This window comes from Drosophila mojavensis, unplaced genomic scaffold, assembly GCF_018153725.1.
Source record: "Drosophila mojavensis isolate 15081-1352.22 unplaced genomic scaffold, ASM1815372v1 contig_231, whole genome shotgun sequence".
In the NCBI taxonomy this organism is placed as follows: domain Eukaryota; kingdom Metazoa; phylum Arthropoda; class Insecta; order Diptera; family Drosophilidae; genus Drosophila; species Drosophila mojavensis.
This window is the reverse complement of record NW_025318772.1, coordinates 6,850,360-6,873,110: the sequence shown is the minus strand read 5'-3', so window position 1 is coordinate 6,873,110 and position 22,751 is coordinate 6,850,360. Positions and strand designations below refer to the sequence as shown.

The 22,751-nt window shown below is 39.8% G+C and overlaps 1 protein-coding gene and 1 non-coding gene across 5 annotated transcripts; one reads left to right on the top strand and one right to left on the bottom strand.

The window, feature by feature from the left end:
- Positions 1-450: 450 nt before the first annotated feature.
- On the bottom strand, positions 451-22,112 carry LOC6575211 (myosin heavy chain 95F). 4 transcript variants are annotated; one of them, XM_015167882.3, is made up of 18 exons: positions 21,726-22,112; positions 6,962-7,156; positions 6,124-6,197; positions 5,907-6,036; positions 5,681-5,842; positions 5,357-5,619; positions 4,881-5,287; positions 4,076-4,820; positions 3,581-4,013; positions 3,283-3,524; positions 2,984-3,204; positions 2,691-2,921; positions 2,285-2,332; positions 2,065-2,109; positions 1,675-1,795; positions 1,491-1,608; positions 991-1,092; positions 451-929 (listed from the first exon to the last, which is right to left on the bottom strand). In XM_015167882.3, the coding sequence occupies exons 2-18, from the start codon at positions 7,146-7,148 to the stop codon at positions 670-672; spliced, it is 3,789 nt and encodes a 1,262-aa protein (XP_015023368.1). In that variant the 5' UTR covers positions 7,149-7,156; positions 21,726-22,112; the 3' UTR covers positions 451-669. The 4 variants fall into 4 exon arrangements, with proteins under 4 accessions (XP_015023368.1, XP_015023367.1, XP_032584211.1 ...); XM_015167881.3 differs by lacking the exon at positions 21,726-22,112 and adding an exon at positions 11,652-12,512; XM_032728320.2 differs by lacking the exon at positions 21,726-22,112 and adding an exon at positions 7,275-7,378.
- Positions 13,919-14,002, top strand: Trnal-uaa. The gene has a single exon. It is a non-coding gene; the product is annotated as a tRNA-Leu (tRNA).
- Positions 22,113-22,751: the final 639 nt, after the last annotated feature.

The window sequence follows — 22,751 nt, the reverse complement described above, 5'->3', positions numbered from 1 at the left end:
GATAAGTATCGAAAAAGTGAAAACAGCTGACACAAACGCAAATTTGAGTTGCGCATTTGCCGCTAAATTCAAATTGACAAAAATAGAAGATGAAATCGCCACATTCATACATTAGTTAAACTGGTGTAATAACACATTAAAAAACACGCCATATTTCGAGCATTTAATATTTAATTTAAAATACTGTAAAATATATATGCAATTATATAAGTAAATACACATTTAAATAGAATTTCATTAGACACTAAATACAGCTTGCCATTTCCTGGTTTATATCGCGTATTAGACACTCGCTTAACTAATTGAAAAAAATGCTCATACACATGGAATACCGATGCAAAGGTATGCAAAATGTATGCGTGGCCCCCACATGCAGCTGGGCGATGAAAACGAAATCCATTCGCAATTGAAATGTATACATCTATACGTACATATATAATAAAAGATCTGTTGACATTTATAAATTTATGTTTTATCTTTTATAGCCATCGATTTTTGGACGTAGTTCTTATCAAAAGTTATGCAAAAATATTTATGGAATTTCGTTTAGACTGCTAATTTGGATTTGCCAAACGGTGTTGGTTATTCTTTCCTTTATCTTATTTCCTTTTCCCAATGGTTTCTATCCTTTCGTTACGTTCACAATTTTGTTTTAACTGTGATCTCGATTTAAATGCCAGCTCCATTCGGCTTAGCACCCAGGTTCTTGTACGGCTTGCCCCCATTGCGTTCCCACTCGCGATTGAATTCGTGCTCCAGAATTTCAGCGCCTCGTTTGCGTGTCAGTCCGGTCTCTTCGAGGCTCAGTTCGCACATTTGCATATCATCTGTGCCGGCAACGAGCAGGATTGGCGGCTTGTCCGCATGCAGCTCCATTTGCCGAGCAATCCACTGACCATCAAAGTGCGCATACCACAAGCCGCGCTTGGCTATAGCAGAGAGGGAGAGAGAGATTAATAAAATATACTTAAAGAACTCCTTAGCACTTACTATTATCGGGCGCATTGGCTCTCATGAAGGGTATGCGGAAATAGCGATGCTGTGCTGACACGATCTCCTGTATGGGCTGCACAATAGGCGGTTGCTTAAAGGCTGTGAATATATACACAATGAATTTATCAAATATATTTAAATATTTTTATTTTAAGCAATTCAACACCACAAGGCCGAAAACAGTCTAATATAACTCGCTATAATCTATCTCTATAATTGGGTAAGGATACTTTAGGATATGTGATCGATAGACTGTAAAGGTATAGGAAAGGAATCTATATGTATCTAATTAAATCTTTGTCAGTTAGACTATAACGTTATTTAATACTACTCGACTATTTATTTTTCAATCCAACAGTCGATAGATAATGATTTTAGAGGGATTCAAATAAGTACTAGTACTTTAAGAAACTATAAAAGACATTTTGCTATACTCGGACTGTAAGGCCTTCGTTTGATCATGAGCTAATGTCTGTAATCATATGTTTGACACCTACCGGCCTCCATGACGCTGCGTGGTGCACGCTCATTCTCGTCCATGGTGGTGCGTTTGCGGTTCTTTGCCTTCCAGGCGTGATAGACCTTCAAGCGACGATGGAACTCCTGTCGACAGGCCTGCAATGGATTACAAGAGTAATTAATTTGAATGGCATGTACAATTAGGCACGCTCTGCTCATTACCTCAAGCAATTCAATATCACAGGACGTGTTGATAGCATCGCGTAGTTCCGAGTATTTCCACTTGGATAAGTCGTACTTCTGCTTGCCAAGCGCTTGCTGTTGTGCGCGCACGTTCTCCGATCTGGGAACGTAACAGATTTATTAATGTTCTATAATTTTGTTTATATATATTAATGGAAAGCATGGAAAAAATCAAAGTGAGCTATAGATGGATTTCAATGCTTATTTTTGTTTACAAAAGAGTTTATAAGAAATGTTAAAAAGTTCTACAACTGAAGCCAATAAATATATCACAAATATTACAATTTAATTAGTATGAATGATACTTTATATAGTGTTAGTTATTTGTTTAGTTGTTATAAAAGTTGTCAAAAACCAGCACCAACTCACTTATTCAAATATCGCGAAGCAATGTTTGACACAACTTGTGAAAAACTTGTTCATCAAATATAAATAGTATATATAGAAAAGTAAAGCAGAAGGTAAAAGATATTTTGTTTTTGTTGTTTACAATCCAATTAGTTATTGAGTAAAAGCAGTAGAAAGCAAGAGAACATTTTTTAATTTGATACAACAATAAAATGAAAGTAAATTATAAAGTGTGCTATACCTGATCAGTTTGTTGGAACCCACGGGAGACGCGTCACTCAGACCACCACTGTGTTTGTTTTGTTGGTTGTGTGTGTTGGGGTGTGGTTGGTGTACAAGAAGTAGGCGTGTAAGGGGGGAACGGGAGAAAGTTTGGTGAGTCTTTATCAAATATACATATACATAAACATATGGATATAGATATAGATATAGATATAGATACATAATAATTATAATAAATAGCCTAGCTCATATATACAAACAAGATTTTCAATTCACATTCTCACACTCTTTAAAAAGGCTTTCTCACTCGCCTTTCTCTCCTATACAATTCTCTCTTGACCTGCACCATGTCTACAAGTGCCTAATCCATTATATATATGCTATACACATATATATCTATTCTTTTTGGGCTTGCAAACACATACTTGCGTATGACGGGAGGACTATCCTCCACCTGGCCATTGGATTCGTTAGCCAAGCGCAGCGCCAATTCGTGATCGCGTCGCTCCTGCTCGAGCTGCTGTCGATACTTGGCATCATCCTTGGCCTCTTTCTCCAGCTGCGCCTGCAGCACTAAGGCGGCACGTCGATCCTCTTCCTCCTGGCGCATACGTTGAGCTTCGGCCAGCTTGCGTCTGGTTTCCATTTCGACTTTGCTATAGATTAAAGTAAATGCCAAATAATTTGTGTTGTTATTAGTAAATGAATAAGTACTAACAGTCGCTTGTTTTCGGCATCCTCGCGCAAACGTTGCTCCTCCGCCTCTCTGGCACGACGTTCCGCTTCGAGAGCTTCTTGTATCTTGCGCAGTCGCTCCTGCTCCTCCGCCTGCTGTTGCTCCTTCAACTTGTTATTCAGATCAACTGTCAGCTTATTCATGTTGGCCATGATCACCGTGTACATGGAGTCAATTTCGCGCTGGGTAATTCTCGGAGTTAGCTGGGGATAGAGAGAAAGACAAACAGTAGGTCAGCAAACACATGATGCATGAGCAATATGGAATCACAGGGAACTCACCTTGATCTTCATAATGGCATCATCGATCTGCTTGTATATATCATTAACACCGCCGACAATTTCGTCGCGTCCCAACTTCAGCCCGCTGGCAATTTCGATGGTCTTCAAGGTGTTGGTCCGAATCTTGTTGATCTTGGCAATGCCTTGGTAGCGTGGACGATGTTGCTTGCGCGCCAGAAAGCCGCGTGCGATTCGCTGGGCCGTCAGTACGCACTTGTTGCGGAAGATGATGCGATTGCGCACTAAACGGAAACATGTGTCAATTGAAGAAAACATCTCTGGAGGGCAAATGACTTACGTTTAATGACGCAAAGTGCGCCCAGCGCTGACTTGACCCAGCGAGAGCGTACCAGCCACTTCTTCACCTTGGCCACAATGGCCAGCATATTCTCCGGATCAGATCTCATGATGCGATCGAATTCCACAAATTTACCGGGCCTAAAAAAGACCTTTGTGATGCCGAACTTAAAGTCCTTGGCGCTCAGGTTGAGCGACTGGAACATGGCCTCGCAAAAGGTGCGCGCTGGCAGGGAAACCAGCTCCGGCGGCAGCACAGACTTGTACATGCTATAGAGATCGGCGAAGAGCACACGCGACGGGAAGCCATGCTCCATCAGCTCGAGAACGGATATGGTACCGGAGCACTTGAGCTGTGCCAGCGCCAAGCAGCCCTCGAATTGGCGATCAACCATTTTGCTGTTGGGCTTGATGCAGCGTATGAAATTGGTGCCCTGAGATGTACAATAAATAAATAAGATGCATTTTTGCTAGGCTTTTCGGTTTCGCCACTTACATTCTGCTCGAGCTTTTCCATGAGCTCGCCCAGCTGCGTCTTGAACTTGGAGCCAACGGAGATAAAGTTTAGTTTGCCACGCACGGAGGTGTTGCTGCCGGATGGAAAGAGCAGCTTGAGGAGCGGATTCTCGCACTCCTGCACCAGGCACTCGAGCGATGCGTGCAACGCATCATTGTTCTTCTCAATGAACTGTTCCGTATTGTAGCAGACGGCGCCAGCGAAATGACGCACGAGGAAGCCCTCCTCGTCGCGCAGCGTGCGATGCGCCTTGAGGCGCGATGAGCGTGGAAGACCCAGGCGATAATGATTCGCCCACGACTTGTGCACCTCGGCAGTGAAATGAGCAGGCGACGACTTGGGCAACTTGGACTCCTCGTCCAGCAGTGTAAAGATGCCATTCGACTTCGCCTCGATCAGCTCGATGATGTCCTGATTGTCCGTGAAGGTGATCTCAGGGACGTTGAGGCCCTCACGCTTGTACAGCTCCTGCTCGTTCTTTAGAATGTTGTCGTTGAAGAACTTCTGCAGCTTCTCGTTGCAGTAGTTGATGCAAAACTGCTCAAACGAGTTTACCGTGAAGTACTCAAAGCCCGCAATATCCAGGACGCCGATGTAAAAGTTGGAAGCCTGGAAGGGAATGCTCTGATTGATCAGAGCCACAATGCGATCGAAGAGCCGACTATAAATGGCCTTGGCCAAGGCATCTCGTGCATTGTTCGCCTCGTAGATCTTCAGAGGAACCCTGCAAATAGAGCAGAGGGTAATGGGAAACGAAACTAGGATTTCATAAACTGTAATTTACATGATAACCGTGCCCTTGAAGCCACCGCCCTTGCTCTGCATGACGCGCGACACCAGAGCCGTACGCAGCTCGGCCGGATCGACGCCCAGCAGGCGGCTTGTGATGTCCAGCGAACGCTCCGATGCCTCCGCCACTTGACAGCCGCCGCGCACATCGTCGGGTATCTCCTCGAAGTTGACGTTGCCCAAGTGCAAAACAGCCGCCACCAAGGTGTAGATGGCCATTTTATCCGTATCAGAGAGACCCAGACGACCCAGAGCCTCGTCCAGATTCTGGAAGTGCTGGTAGTCGTCGATAATGGGATCCTTGAGCGGGCCCTTCTTCTGGTGGCTCGTCGACTTTTGAGTGTCCGGAATGAGCTGCTCGGTCTTGGCATTGGCAAAGTACTGCGTGCAGCCGGAAAGATACTGCAAGAGAACAAGTTAAACGATGTGAGAAAAAATAAGAGATGAATTATCACTGCCCCATATGCTTACGCGATAGTCGTCCGGCTTGCCCAAGTTCAGCTTGTCCCGCAGCTGCTGGGGAGCGCCGGCGAGCAGCATGTAGAAGACATGATAGTTGCGCTCCTCGGCGCTCTGCGTGCAGATGCGACTCTTCTCCAGCAAATAGTGCGAGATATAGCCGCCGACCACCTGGCACTTGGCATCGTAGTGCACCTCAATGAATTTACCAAAACGCGACGAGTTGTTGTTGCGTGTGGTTTTGGCATTGCCAAAGGCCTCCAGCACGGGATTGGCTAAAATCGGATCATACACAATTATTATACATACGTATACATATATATGAGTTTCACATACCATCCAGTATTTTGGTCTCAATGGGTCCAGCGCTGTCGTGCGAGTAGCACAGATATTTCAGCAAATACTTGGTGGACTCCGTTTTGCCCGCGCCCGATTCGCCAGAGACAATAATGGACTGAGACAACTTGTAGACGCGCATATCCCGAATCGCCTTATCCGCTATTGAGGCAGAGAAGATCAAGGATTAGAATGAGACTTGATTTAATAGATGGACAGTACTCACCAATGGCAAAGACATGCGGCTGCAGCTCGCCCAACGAGCGCCCATTGTACTTCTTGATGGTATCCGGCGCATAGAGCTCCTTGATCTCACGATACGGATTGACGGCAATGAGTATGTTAGCCACATAGGTCTGTAATGGATTACGGATTATATATATATATATATATATATATATATATATGTAGATATATTTATGTATTCTTTTTAAACTACTCACATAGATCTTGTCTTTGTAGTAACGCGTTTTCAGATTGTCCAAAAATGTTGCTTCGTTGAGCAGCATAAGCTCACCTGGAATTTGGAGTAAGTAGAGTTTATTTATTGCTTTAATCTCATTTTTTTCTCAGTTAGTTCAGTTGAAAGTCAACTTTCACCCCGAGGACAGTCAAGAGGGTCGTCGGGGGTTAGGCATAAGTGCTTTACCGCTCAACTGTTTCACGCAAGCGTAGCTAACGATCATAACAACAAGAATTTTAATGCCTACGAACAGCGGTGCCATAAAGTTATACGATCTTGCCCAGAAGTAGAGCATCAAAATACAACACGTGAGATCAGTCTAGCTGTAACTTGAGCAATTACGATGAACATACCTACTACATATACATATGTATCTCAACTGATCTTCACTAAAACATACAGAAGAGTTGAAATTTCTCTGGAAAATAGTTTTTGGTTTATCTGGTTCTGCTTGGTATAGCCAGAAAAGTGACTGACTTTGCTAGACATATTTACAGAGCGTTATATACATATGTACATATCTATATATTTGTAATGTAATTAGTTTGTAATATTATCTAACTGGAATCTGTGGAGTCTCTGGATAAAGAGATAGTCAGATGAACAGCTGACGGAAATAGCAGTTTCGAATCAGTATTCGTCTATTGTATATCCAATTTTTTCTTTATATAACCACGTTCTATTCACAAACACAAGCCACACAATAGATAAAGCCGAAAAACCAACAAATAGACACGCACACACATTTATACATACATACGTACTACAGTCACATATATACAGACAACGCTCTATAGCATTTGATTTGTAATACTTACAGTTATCGTCGTGATCCTGGGGTCCATCACATGATGAGTGTATATCATCGTAGTGACACGTACGCTTGGGAAACTTGCGATCAATGGGCGTTACTTCGAACTCCTTGGTACCAATTTCAGTGATGCGACCCTGTATATAACCCTCCACGGGATCTCTCACCCAAACGAGTTGGGTGTCCTCCAACATTTTGCGCACTGCAATCAAACATGAAATGATTTAAATGATTATTAGTATGAGCAACTAACAAATAAAGCTAGTGATTTTCTATATTAATCAAAGTGGAAAATCTTATCAAACGCCGCCGACACTAACACGGTTGAACAGGTAAGAGGCGGCCAAAGAACGCTCTGACTGTGAGCCGCGTCGTCAGAGTTCACAAAAGCAACTGAGCAACCAGCACCGGTCGATCGCAGCCAGGTGAGCTGCGAGTGCTAGAGGTGAGACTATTGTAACTGAGAGTATCGTGTCACGACGAGCAGGTAGACACTTTTCTTGGGAAAGTATTAGACTGTTATAACATATTAACTATAACTAATTTCTATTTATTTTACCTATCTATATCAAAATCATTCAAAATGTATTCACAAATTGTTAAATAAATACCCAAATTTTTTACAAATTTATATCTATAATTTGTCTGAAATGTAAAAAATCACAACAAATAATATTTATTTTTATATTTATTTTAATATTTATTACATATTATAATATTTGATATAATAAATACTCTCACTGTGATGCACATAATTTAGATTATATTTACATATATACTCTATGTGTGCACTCCAATGCAGCTATCATCGCTGATCACGCGCTCATCCCCAATATGCGTTGATCATTGCTATCTCGCTCCCACCCATGCAGTCTAGCCGTATTTAGCGAATGCGAGTAACAGTCATTAAGGCCGTTTTGACGCTCTGTTGCCAGTGGCTGGCTAGCCGGGTCGGCTCGGTGTTTTATGGCAGTTCTTGTTGAGCATTTCTCAGCAATTAAACTTTACCTGTCCGTTACCGTTGATGCTTCTCACACGCTCGCTCGCTCTCTCTCTCTCTCTCTCTCTACATTTCTCTCTCTCCCCTACTACTTCTTTTGACTTTTGTTCTTCGCTCTCGCTGACGTTGTCGCCTTGTGGCAATTTCTGTTTCTTTTCCTATTTCGCTTATTTTGTTATGTTGTCTGTTTTTTTTACTGTATTTTTTCTATCTGTTTGCTAGGTTACCTTTCTTGGTCATGCGTTGACTCACGGGCGTCGTGATGTTGATAAGCACGGCTCCGCCAACCGTGTAGGTGTTGACAATCAAGAGGTAGGCAGAGAGAAAGATTCCGAGAGAGAGAGAGATGGAGAGACAGATACCCCTTTAACAATGTCGACCTTGTGCTGTTCGTACAACAATCGCAAATAAACAAATAGGTTCTGTGTATACGATTTCAAACCGCAAATCTCTCGCTTACAGCCACCCGCCCACCCTCTCTCAGCGTGTCACCCCCCCAGCAGCCCCTTGTGGGCATACAAATGGGGAGGTTCAGTTAGACAATGACGTCGGACAGCATTTCAGCAACGGCGTGAAGGTGAAATTCATTTATTTACGGTGCTGGGTTAATGGTGCATGGCTCGGTTGGTCCCTCTCGTTCCATGGGTTTCGGCTCTGGCTCGGGTCCACACACTCAATTAGAGACTGTTTTGGGTGTCTCGCATTTCAGTGGGTTTTCGGTAGAACAATGCAAATCATTTGTACACAGAAACACAAACAGTGTGAGCGAGAGAGAGAGAGCGAGTGAGAGAGGAAGCTAAGCTCTTCGCGCATAAATTAAGACACACATTTGCCAAAGTGCTAAATTATTAAATGATCGTTAAACGAGTTCTTTTGTATTTGTATTTTTCTGTTTGATGTGCAAACACAGATTGTTTAGTGTCTGAGCAACTGCTCGTGGGTGTATTTCGCAAATCCAATTGTTTCTCATTGTTGTACAAAATACCGTTTAGCTATTTAATCTATTCTGAGATTATTTTTCCTCTATTGTCATACATGGAGAGGTTTTGGCATAACATGTGCCGCATGACTCAGTGTTTGACCTATTCTATAAAGGTTCTTCACAGTTCTAGCCATGTTAAAAGCTGTTATCAAAACAATATTCGAAATGTTTGTTTCGTGCTCGTGCCAGCCGGAATGTGTCACGAATTTCATTGCCTTTTAGCACTGAGATATTATCGAGTCTTCTATACATTCCATAGATATTCAGTATTTTTTGTCTTTTCAAATTTTCAGCTTAATTGTCAAATACTCCCAGGCTGATAGCGAGTGTTAATCGGGCAGACCCATTAAATGTAATGCAATGTATCCATCACAATTAGCCCAGTTTGTACATAGAAAGTGGAGCTTGGGCTATGCATATATCTGGAAATCGCTTTATAATGTGCAAGGCAAATTAACAACAATTTTGCATGCAATTTAACATAATCTTGATTATGCAGCCAAGAGCGAGGAAAGAAAAACACAATACTTGCAATATGCAGTTTGGAATACCCTGTAATTATGTTTGTTTGATATATTTTAAGTGAAAGAAGTAAAAAACAATCTTGCAATATTCAGTTTGAGATACCCTGCAATAAGTATTAGTCATTTGGGTTGATATTTTTATAGTTTTTCGAGCATATAAAATTGCTTAACATTTAAGGATTATTTTTCTGCTGCGAGTTTTGAATACATTATAAATTGTATATATATTTGAAAGTTATCCAATCTTATTTATGCACATGTTAAGCCTATCTTAATAAAGGGTATATTCAAAGCCTTGCATTTATCAATTTGACTAAGTATATATGACAAATATATCACCAATTTGTTAAACGAACATTTGACTACAGGGTATGTATGTAGTCATCCAACCATGTCTTGACTCGCTTCTTTTGTATGCATGTCAGCAATGGCAACGATGACGCCTTGAAGTAGTCGCCTCTGTGCCCACAATTTGTCTGGCACTTGAATCTCTGCGCGCTGCTCTGCATGAGACGTTGGCATAAATTACAAATTGCAAAAAAAAAAGCAACTCATACAAACATATACAAATGAAGTTTGCAGCAAGGTGTGTGAGTGTGTGTGTGTGTGTGTGTGATGAATGCCACATTTGATGGCCGTTTATGTAGAGACGAAGCTGCCTAGCTGCATTCTGTCAGGGATTGCAATGCATAGCAAAAAAGGAAATGGGAGACAATCTGCGTGCAGGTCTCAGAAGCAGCCAAGTGTAGCCGGAGCAACAAAAAAAAAAAAAAAAAAAAAACGAGCATGATGCACAAGAAGAAGAAGTAGAAAAACATAAATGAGTTGACGATGGAGGAAGTGCTTGAGGGCGACATTGACAATGGCCAAGACAGGCGGCAAAGCTTGAAGAGAAACGTCCAAGTCATGCTGAAGCACCGTGAAAGACGGACGGCAAAGGCTTATGAAATGTGAAGCCTTTGGCCTCCGCGCACCTTAAATGAATGACACCTGCAGTCGCCGGGTCTGCACGACTGTCTAAGGCTTATTTAAACAGGGCCGAGCCGGGCTGCTTTCTTGACCGCCTCACATGCGTAATCTGAGCAGCATAAATACCATTTTGGAGCCAGCCAATTAGCCAGGTCGCGCAGACACGTCGACGTGATTTGCGGCCAGCTAATGCATAGACTAGCGACTACTGAATACGCGAATGTGTGTGTGTGTGTGAGTGTGTGTGTGTGCTTTGTTGCTTGGGGTCGGTGATATCATCGCCGCAATGCTCATCGTCTCGCCCTTTGCCGCCCCAAGCCACTGGCCAAGTGAATCAGCCCAAGTTGCGTGCCGTAGTTAGCCGTGCTAGTCACTTATTACTGTAATTGAAGGCACGCGCATTTCATTTGTTGCTGCATTAGCCAAAGTGCTTCATGAGATTTTATTTTGAATAGCGAGACAATCCTATTTAGTATTCATTTTGTGAATTTTCGAAACTTTAGCCGTCTTCACGTCAAAATATTAGGCCAATGCACCTGATTGAAGTTGTTATCTATCAGCTGTTGGCTGGCTTTGTTTAGAATTTTTATGCGATAAGGTTTATTAGAGATAAGCAGCGCAAAAAAGACTGCAAACAACGTTAAATTTGTCTAAGCAATTTTTAGCATTTATAGTTCAGTTCTCGTTATATATATGTATATAATATAGACTTTTGCATTTGAGATCCATTTGCTTGCAGACCGTATTTATACACCGTAGACGGAATTTATTTTCTTCTTTTTCAATATCTAATCTGAACTTCGCACATTTAATTCCGCAACAAGCCCAACTCTTTGAATTAGCTAAACTAACAAATTAAATTAATAATAATAATACCTCAACGAATCGCTTTAGTTTAAGATACAGTTCATTAAAAATAATGTGCTTTGAATTTCGGAGTTAAAATAATGTATTTAAAAATGATAGTTGATAAATAATGATGATAATTTTCAGTAATATGAAAACCTTACACACATACATATTTACATATATTGCGAAAAAATCCTTCATAAAATTTTCTGTCTGTAGACCTTTTCCTCAAATTGTTGCTATTATTAGTTAACTGTTATTGCCCTTTAAGTTAATTGCAATGACCACAGAGATTATACTCAATTGGTAGCAGATAAGATAGGGCTTTATTGAAGTTGCGCCAATTAATTGCAATATTTATTATGAAGCTTACCAGACTTGGGATCATGTTGCTGCCGGTTGTTGTTGCTATAAAAATCCATTATTTGGCGTGTTTGTGCGTGAGGGACTCAATAAGTTAATTTGCAGTGCAATGCACTTGGGTAGTCTAAGGGTTGAGTCAGCAGAAGGGACTGCAGTTGAGTGCACTTTGAACTAAGGCTAAGTATATTGGTAAGGGGGTTGACCCGGACTCTGAAACCGTTTCACTGTGTAAGCATATATAGCGTGTGTGTCTGTGTTGGTGTTGTTGATATTTGGTGCAGGCTTGACAGCTGCTTGCCTCCCTCTTCTTGATTTTCACTATCGATTAAACACTTTTCACTTGCTGCGCCGCATTACACTTTCGCACACACTTCTGCCCCCTGTGCCTTCTGTCTTTTGCTCTGTTGGATAATTTCAAGCGGGAATTTGTTTTCGCTTTTCTCGCTGGATTGCCACAATCTCAATTACAATTACAATTACAATTAGTTGCATGTGGAAAAGCGTGAAATTTTTGTTGCACAATTTGCGGCTATTGCTGACCTACATTACGCGCCAACCTCAACAACGGCATCGACAACAGATGAGCCACAGATTGAGATATGGAGAATTGCGTCTTGCTCCACACAATATGCATAAATTATTTGTAGCTGGCAAAGTTTTGGTTTTTGTTTGTTTTTTTTTTTTTTTTTTTTTCTGTACGTGTTGACTGCATTCGATGTATCTAGATCTTATTGCACTAGATGTTGTTGTTGTTGTTTTTGCTGCTGTAGTTTTCACCCAGTAACCGAGTTCTTTGACCAACCCCGCCCCGATTGCCGAATGACCCGCAAACGAACCACGTGCGATGCGACTGCAATCGACGAGCTCACGAATTGCACTAAATGCGTCTCCGGATTCTGTGTGGAAACGGGGCAGGATGTTCGTTTACGATATTCCGGGGTTGTTGTTATTGCGCATCACATATCGTAAACGATATGCTTGAGCGTTAACTGCGCCGAATCCACAATGGCTGTGCCCCGTGTGTGAGTGTGAATGTGTGTGTGTATGTATGTGCGGGTGGCTGTGGGTGGCACAGTAATAATTCTATTTGCGTGTCAGCGCCGGTTAAATTGTCAGTTGAGTTGCTCTGCATTCTGTTTATGCTCCAATTGAAGCTCCAAACAATGGCAAAAATTGTAACACTTCGCTGAAGTGCGGCTGGAGTCGCCACCAGGAAGCAATAGCAAACGGAGACGCACAAAGGGCACACACACACACACAACAACAACAAAATGCAATGACAGTGCAGCTTGGCATGACATAACAACTTCCTGTATAATTTACGCGGCGCCCCCGCGTCTCAGCGTCTCTCATTGCAACGGTTCGAATTGAGTTATTCACTAGCGCAACAGCTGCTTGAGAGATGCTCAAAAGGGGGGACTCTAACAGCATTTGTTTACGAATAGCAAGCCTCCATGCTTCTACTGTGTGTATGTGTGATGAGCCCTATGCATGTAAGCATGCAAGTATAGGTAAAAATCTAGGAAAGTTTTGCGTCAATTACTTTCGGCAGCAAAGTTTAAAATTAACGGATAATTTGCATAAGAGCGCGTACTAAAAACAACAAAGCAAAAGAGCTTTCGCAAAGCTTTTTATGTGAAAGCAACAATTGAACAGGCGGCAAAGCAGAAGGCGGCACTCATACCAGCCAAACGCAGAGAGAGAGAGAGAGAGGGAGACAGAAAAAGAGTCAGAGTGGGCGACCGCAACGACGCTACAACGTGCTGTGCTACGACAAACGTTTGTAGCGTGAGGGTTAACTCCCGCTGTGTCATAGGGAGAAATGAAGCATAGAATATACTCGTCAGCTGCCTCAATCTACATACATATATATAAACACAGAGTAAAAAAAAACGCTCAGTGTGAGAGCGTAATATAAAAATAGCCGCGATTGTATTTAATGTACTCGTTTCATTCTCCGGTAATAAACAAATGAGCATGAAATATGAAATATATTATTTTTATAAATTATAATTTGCTAAATGCAAATAAAATAAATAAAAAATAAAATAAATAAAATCAACAAAAACCCATTGCCAAAACCAAATATGCAGCATCAAATGCGCACAGGCAGACATTCAATTTCTGCTCTACAACAACAACTCTCACACACACAAACAAGCAAACAGTCACCCTCAGTGAGCTGTGAGCGTGTGAGCAAATATACATTTGTGAAAACTGTCGGGCAATGTCGACACTGCTGCTTATGTAGCACGTTTAGACAGACCCGTTCAACAAGTCAGGTTGGCCGAGCGGTCTAAGGCGCCAGATTTAAGCTCTGGTTCTCGAGAGAGAGCGTGGGTTCGAACCCCACACCTGACAAGTTGGGAAAATCACTTTTTTTTATTTTATTTTTTTTTAATTTATTATTTAAATTAAAAAACAAGAAAATTATTATGCCCTGGTAGTTAAAATTTTTATTTAAATCAGCTATAATTTAAATACTTTGTATTATGTTGTGTGAATTATGCATGTTGAATGTGTCTTCTACTGCAGCACGATGAAAGTTTATAAATACAGTTTATCAAAAATATTGTTAATGCATTGGAGCTGATTGCTCGAAAGATGATTCATCCGAGATTATTTACGGCCACCTGACTGCAATTGCAGTTGTTGGCCGTCGGAGAGCCCGAAAAGGGCTATTTAATGGAAGTCATTCTACCATTGAAACACCTTCCGGTTGACCAAAGGCCAAAAAACCAAGCCCAAAACCAAAGTGGGCAACAAAAGGCCAGCAAGTGCCGTTGACTCTGAATAATTAATAATCATGCTCTCTGTTCGTTATGTGTCCATTGTTTTGGCGTGTGCTTTGTTATGTATTCTGTTGCATTGCGCCACAACACGTTCGGGCGACAACAAAACATTATGGTTTAAAAAAAAAAGATGCAAAAAATAACTAACTAACTAACTTTAGTCTGATGGACTGAACGAGGACAGTCTCACAAATTTGTAACTTAACAAAAAGTACAAATTTTAATTAAAATGGGTTTTAGTTTTCTTTGATAATAATATATAAATTTTTCAGACTACGCTCGTGTGTGATTAAATAGCAATGAAAATTTCATTTTGCTTAGCTGAAAAATCGATTTGCCAAGCGCTGTTTTATTTATTTTTTGTTTTCTTTGTTTTCATTGATTTCGATTAATTGAAAAATTATCGATGCATTCATTTCATATAGATTTGATTAAAGTTTTAATTTGTAGACAAATTAAAATAATTTCAACAGCGAATCAATCAAAAGAGAGCTGCCTTTCATTAGATATACATTTCTTTTAGATATCCATGAATAACCAATTCGTAAATTGATTTTCTATAACACGTGACAGCGCTGTTGCAACATTGACAATGTATCTCTTTTTGATTTTTGTTAATTTGCTTTTGCTTTTGGCCTCTGCTTTGGCCCATTTTGCGGTGTGTAACCTAGTTATATGTGACACTTCCCGTATATATGCACGTTGTATATATATGTATATATCAGCTGAACAAAAAAGATGATTCCATGCAAAGAAAAAGCCAAACAATTGCCATAATTTCATAACCCAGAGCTAACCAAGCTCGTTTCCCATTCTTTCAACGTTGGAGAAACAATTTCAATTGCTTTGTGGCATACAAAAAGCAGAGCTCAAAAGACAGCAACAATAAAAACAACAACAACAGAGTTGTTGAAAATTGTGTAATAATTGCGACATTTTCTGTAGCTCAAAGCCCTGAAGTAGAGCTTGCAGAAGTGAGCAACTGTGCAACGTCAGAGCGAGCTAACAAAATAGAATTTGCAACACGATTCAGCTGGAGTTTTGCAGGCGATGCAGGCGTCTTACACGTTGCAGACGAGAATTTATAGGATAGCATTTATATAAGAAATCGACGTAAGACGTCCAAGAAGACCATGACGAATAGATAAAGTTGTTCACTTTCTGCTCTGCTATGCGTCAAGCTAAATGGTTGTTTCACTTCATTTTAAGTGATTTCAAAAACATGTCTCATCCATTTTAATGTTTAAATGAATGCATTACTAATATTATGAGCATTTGGTTTTGTTTATCTGTTTTTAATTGAAGCCCACAAATAGAACATAGAGTGGAAAAATGTGAAACCAATAAACGATCTTATGCGTCTAGTGCTAGTCGTAATCAGATGACAAAGCGCAAAAAGTGGAAATGAAGAAAGTGTAGGTATAGAGCGTTCGTAAGATCTGACTCTAAGTCCGACCGAGAGGTACATTGACGGCCCTGTGACAATTGCTTGCAACTAAACATACATATACACGAGGGTACGAGCACACATTACGAGCACACATTAAAAACTTCTTAATATTTTAGCAAAAGAGGAAGATTAAGGTGTGGAATTCTAATTGAATAAAAGATTAACAAAAATATTATTTTTAGTGCTTAATCAGAGTGCTCTTTAAGTTGATCAGCTAACTATTTCTGGAGTTGCTATAAGCAATAAGACTCACATTCAGACAGGTAAACAGATACAGGTATACTCGATTATTAATTCTTATTAAAAGTATTAATATTTTATGGACTCATCCACTTTGCCTACTGTCCAGCTGTTACGTAGATCTTAAAAGGAATCTTCATTGCGCACTTTTAATGTATTTGGGGATATAAATAGAAGGAATCTCGCTGGAATTTAATTACCAGCACGCTCTTTCAGCCATAGCAAAGGTAATTGAATTGCTTTGGCTCTGGCTCTTGCTCTGACTCTGGCTTTAGCTTTGCGTGGCTATAAAAACAAGTTTCAGGCTCAGCGTTCAGTGCGTTTCAATATCAAGTTCAACCAGTCAGGCTCAGGGACGCTAACGGTGCCAATGTCCAGCGACAGGTTCCTGATTCGTAACGCGGGGGCTCGCAAGAATCGAGGCAAAGGCAAAGGCAACCGCAACATCAGCAGCAGCAGCAGCAGCAACAGTCGCACAATTCACATACAACTGCGCATATCAGTTGCACGGATTTGCGTTCTTCTTGCACTGGTGGCAAGTGAGTAACCAGTTCAACTTGTTTGCCAGCTGCAACACAGCCACAGAATCAGCGAATAAAAGCGTATCACAAACGTTAAGCTCTTGCCAGTGGGCTACAATCGACTGCATCATACCCGTTCATCATCGAAAAACAGCAAAGGCGATCAGAGATGAGTCTTTAGAACTTTATAACTAATATATATAACTTTCTCTGAGATGCATAATTTTCAACATTTGTCTTTCTGAACATAAATAGACTAAGACTATAACTTCTCGCAGCCAAGGCTCTGATTCGATAATACAAAGCTTGAGCTAAGGCAAGTAAGATACGAGATAAGTAAAGATACACATAAAAGCAAACACTGCACAGAACGAATATACTCGTTTCAAAACGTGCAGGAACGTAGAAAAATCTGCGCTGTCAGCGATTGATGATGAGTCATGCGGCTAACTAGCCCCAAGTTGTGTTTTGGAAAACCTCAGTGAAAAGCTGCGCAGAGAGGAAATGCTCGAAAAGCAATTACGTTTGCAACAATAGAACGCTGCAGCTGTAAAATTTATGGTCCAAACTTAACAGGAACATGATTTCAGCAGCACGGTTCGGTGCCGCAACGGCGGGGGGTAAAGTTCACTGTACCGTAAAGCAGCAAACGCATGCGTACATCAGCTGAAAAAAAAAATACAGACAACAAAACGAGTTCGTTTCGAGTTGGCTTAGTTTTTTTTTTTTTTTTTTTGGCCAACAAAACACTTCGCATAGTTTAACCTAATATATTTTTTAACTATGTATGTAGTTCCCCAATCCTTTTCCGAGTTCAACGACTTTGCCTTCAAATTGTGTTGCAAATGCAAGAAAGATTTGCTATGTTTCGGTAGCTAGTGGAACCAATAAAATAAGCTGAATTACAAAAGTGAAAAACAGGAAAAGCACGAAATAAACAATCAAAAAGTGAAACAATTAACGCCCGTCATTTCCTGCTCCATTTAGTGCAGCAGGAGCAGGCGTTGAGACTTTCCGTTTAAAAGCAAAAAGACATTACAAACATTGAACGCTCGACTGGAAGATACCCTGAGTGCTTCACGTTTTGCTTTCGTATCAATGATCTAATAAATCAAATGTACTCCCAAAGCATTCAATGAAACGCAATATAATGAAATATTGCATAAAGAAGCTAGAGTTATCTAGTGGCAATGCTCGACTAGGAGATATCTTGATCAAAATGAAAAGTAGATCTTGAAACTTCTCAGATTTGTTAAATAAACGGATGATTAATATTGGTTTTAATCGAGTACTTAAGAGATTCCGAGTTTAAAAAATTCAGAAAACTGTTATAGATCAAGTATATACAAGTACATGTAAATACTTAATGCAAACAACAATGTTTTCTTTTGCCATGTACAAAGATTTAACAAAACTCTCTTTCGGGTTCAGGGCACTGAAACAACAACTGCAGGCAGGCAGCTATCAGTGTTGTTGCCGTTTGCGTTTAGCCCCATCTACGTCTGATGAATTCGCTTGGGGCCCATCTTTCTTATGCATTTCCCTCTGCTGTCGCACATATGCTCACAGATTTTCCATATGGCATATGCCTGAGTTTCATTAACAAAAAAAAAAAACTCTCCCACTCACAATTGTGATGTGTGTGAGTGACGCATTTGGCTGTCATAAACGGGGCCTGCAGATATTGCCAAGTGCACTTCTCAACGTAAATAAACAAATACTCGTATTGCTCTTAATATTTTCATATATTCTTTTTATAGCGTATTTTAGCTGTTTTCCATATTGGCTTGACACAGAGAAAGAGAGTGTCGATGGCTACGTGCAGGCTATTTTCCAGCTGTGTTTTGTTGTCATGCTTAGAGTAGCTGGCTTTAGTATTCACTATGCATTAGTGGCTTGGCTTATTCTCATTATGAGGTAATTATTTTGTTTCGATTTGTCTAATGAGTCTTCGGTTCTTCTTGTAGAGTCGATGACGTATGCAAAGCAAATTACATTCTTAAAATAGTAAAACAAGTTGTCTTATTCCCTTAATTTTCAAAATTAAAGCTTCATTAAGTTTGAATGCTTTGTAACAAGTCGAAGGCTTTTTAGCCAGAGCGTTACTCTATAGTTAGTTTTAATTCCATATTATATATGTAAATAAATAAATCTTATAATCAATTTGCTATTCTTAAGGTTTACATATACTATGTTACCTATCATTTAAAGTCGATTGGCACCAGTTCAAAGTAATACTACAATTTAAAGAACACTTCGATTCGAAGTCTATAGAAAATTTTGCCTTCAGAAACTTATTTTATTGTATTTAATTATTTTCTTTAAATTTACCCAGCTAACTTTAGTTTTTAAATTTAGTAGATTAAATCTCTTATACTTAAGCAAAATTATTAGCCATTTCGATGTTTGTCATATTTGTGAGCTATATACTTAGCTTTGTGTCTGCGCTTGTCAGTCAACCTGTTATCAATTTCTTTAATCTTATCTATCATGAGGCAGTTGATGGTTGCCCGTATGTACATAAAATCAAGATACGGTATATTTGCAGATAGATAAAGAAGAAGCATATACGAAAATCACCAAAAAAAGGTAAACGCAAGTGCGAAAAATGGAGTTCCCAAAAATACGAAAAAGAACTAAAAATAATATTGATATTATTTGAAAATACAAATAAAACTATGAAAATAGCATTCATTAATTAAATCTAAAATGACATTTCATTCGTTGTTATACTTTCTTTTTGTTTTAATCAAGATATCTACTCCACATATCTTTAAACAAGATATATTAAAATATTAATATTAGATTAACTGCTTCATATTTTTGTGTATTTCGATAGTGTTTTATATAGTCTCAAGCCCATTTTCACATAAACCGTTATGCTTTGTGTGCTTAAGATGAATTTAAATGGAAAATTAGATAAATATGTAGATAAGGTAAATCTCGTTCGGAAGTTTGCGTCTGCATCAAAAGCGAAATGCGAAAAGCACGAGCAAGAAAATACACAGACAGAAAAATATACGTACATACATAAATATGTATGTGCATGTATGTACATATGTACATATATCTGGGTAATATGCTAATCTAAGAGTCTAGGAAACAAAGGGGCCAATTAATCTACTAACTTTCACTGTGGCCCACAGATGTTTCACTTTTATTATATGCAAATTCACACAAGTTCAAGCACTCTAAATGGTCTTGAGTGGGGCGGAGCGCAGAGTATTTGGTTAACGAGCATCTCTCACGGATCTAAGACCCCATTGTTGTCTGACCAGCAGCTATTTTCGGCCAGCGGATGTTCCTCGGGCAGCTGTCGAGCCTAAACTTAAAGGATCTATGTATCTCGACAATTGACGATCGCATTTTAGTAACGAGTTCGCTGTGTCAGCGCTGTGACGCGTGCGTCACACAGATACAAGAATCAACTGGATTGCCAGATACGAAACCCAAAAAAGAAAACAACGCTAATATACATATACATATATACGTATGTAGATATGTATATGCAAAAATTGCTTTTGCTGTACTGCTAAACCCGTTAATTGGCTTTCAAAAATGCACGCTTTGCGAATGTGTTTATACCCAAAGCTGTCCAAAATATATGCAAAATACTGTATGTATATATATCCATATGTATATGTGTGTGTGTGTGGGTTCTCTTTTAGAGTTGGGCGTGTGTCGTGTTTACCTATCGTAGCACGAAGTGAGACAAACAACTTTTACAGAACAGAACATTTTTGTTTGATGGAATTGAGTAAATGCTCAAAATTGGTTTGCATTTGAAGGCAGACTGTAAACATGAATTTAAAAAATATTTATAAAGACATTATTTTTTAAAATTGCTATTAAAGCAATAAAAAGTAAAAGTTGCAATATTGTGTTAACTATTATTATTATTATTTTTTTTTAATAATTAGCTAGCTTGCTAAGTAACTATAAATATAAAATATTTCAAAAAATCGTGTTTGTACCGTGTTTTAGCTGCTCGTGTCTAGAACAAATCAAACTACAGAGTACAAAGTGTGTGTGTATTGCGCATCAAAGGTATCTGTGTACCGCACGTATATATGTATATGCGTGGAGAGAGCAAAGGAGTGCGAGAATGAGAGAGTTTTACAAGAGTTGCGCCTGCTTTGTGTTCGTTTATATGGACACGCGCAAGCGCGAGGAGCTAGTCACGTCGTTAGAGATGAATTCCAAAGAATACAATTAAATTGCAAAATGTGCCTGGAATAAGCAAACGCATACGAGTGAGCATTTGCTCCTTCCAGCCGTGGGCGCTGGTAACTCTCGTTTCCGCAAGCAATTAAAATGGCCCTGGGCCAATGATTTTTATGTTTTCATACGCGTTGCCTGCGCCCGTGTCGAAACACACACATACACATCTATAATTCCAGTTTCCAGCCTTTTGCTTTGCCTTTTGACTTTAGTCTATATATAGCATATGTATGTATGCATGTGTGCATGTGTGCGCGGGTGAGACAGCTGCTGCTGTTGGTGGTGCCTTTGCTTGTTGTTGACATTTGCTGTCGTTTCACCCCCACGAGGATGTCGCGACTGCGCCCTCTTTTCCAATTTTCCAATCGATTCAGGGTCACGTTTTATGCAGCAGCAGCAAAATAGTACGGTTCGCGGTTCACTTAGATGAGATTGCTCGACTAGCAGATAGACTTTTTATAGTTTGAGATATATGTATATATATATTTTCTCATCTACACATAGCGTAGAATTCTTGACCTAAGTCAACACTTTTATGTCTTTTTATAATCTCCGAAATATGAGCACTAAATAAAATACGAGCTTAAAGAGTCAAATTGAACGACATTTAGAGTGAAGTGGTATATCTATAAGTGGTACACACTTTGCATTTATATTATATATGCCTATTGACATGTAACATTCAGTTAAATATACCCATTTTAAATTTGTATAAGAGGTACAAGAAACATTCACAGCATATACGAGCAGAAACGAAGCGGATAAAACTCTCAGTGCTCTCAAATTTTTCAGCTTGGCCGAAAGGGCAAATACGAGTTGTCATCGTCTTTGTTGTTGTTGCTGTAATCCGTTGCGCTTACCTGTTGCTGTTTGTATTGGTGCTTCCGCTGCTGCTGCGCGGCTGTGGAGTGTTTTGCCGGTGTTTTATGATTTTTTGTTTGTAGTCAGGGTCGCTCGTTCTGTTTCGCTTGCTTTCCGTTTTGGCGAAATACTGAATCTAATGTTTACGAATTAAAAATTTTGATTAAAACACGAGCCAAAGAACGCGCCGAATTGCGTTTTAGGGCTTTCGTTAATTTATGTTGTCCGTTAGCAGTTTAATGTGCTGCAGAAGGCAAAAATGCCATCGAACACAATTTTTTGTTGACGTATTTCAATAGAGTGTGTTGTTTATTAACTAAAATTTCATGTGATCTCGTGTATAATTGCGCCAAGTGCGCCGCACCGACCGCAGCGTTCGATGTTTATCTTACGACTGCCCGATATGTCCAATTCGACATATCGTTATCGAAGCGCAACTCAAAATGGCATGCAAATATCGATAGAGCCGATAATATAATTTATATTTGAAAAGCAGTGCTGTAAAATGTATGAAAACGTTGCGCAGCACTCAGCTTTGGCTAGCATGTTGCTGCATATCGAACTGATTGGCCGCATGACGCATGAGCATGCGGCAAGCATATGGCATGTTGCCATAATAGCTGAGACATTTGGCCGTGTGTAGAAATATAAATATGCAATATGCTTGATCTACGGTACTTTACGCGGTATATAGAAATTTGAAATTATTAAAGCTGACTAATCTATCATAAGATTAGATTAGACTGCATTTATATTACTAATTGATAAGAATACGCATTTTAAAATGCAAGCAGTAAAAATGTCTATACAGTTTGACATTTATTGGTCGTAATGAGTGAAATAATCACAAAGCCTCAAAGTCTGCAATGAAAACTGAGCGTATTTCTAACCAGTTTTTCTGTGTGTTGCAACATTTTATGAGGCAATGACAATTTTTTGCTTAAAAATGTATTCTGACCAAATCTGCATTAACTGAACTACACAAGATTCCAGTTTGTCCAGCGATTTGACCATGGGGATTATCA

Bases quoted from the DNA above. Each gene is read 5' to 3' on its own strand.
- LOC6575211 (XM_015167881.3), bottom strand. From the start codon at position 11,700: ATGGATTTTTATAGCAACAACAACCGGCAGCAACATGATCCCAAGTCT. The intron at 7,157-11,651 runs GTAAGCTTCATA...GTTTGATTGCAG, and splicing joins GCAACATGATCCCAAGTCTG to TGCGCAAAATGTTGGAGGAC. The intron at 5,843-5,906 runs GTGAGTACTGTC...CTGCCTCAATAG, and splicing joins GCCGCATGTCTTTGCCATTG to CGGATAAGGCGATTCGGGAT.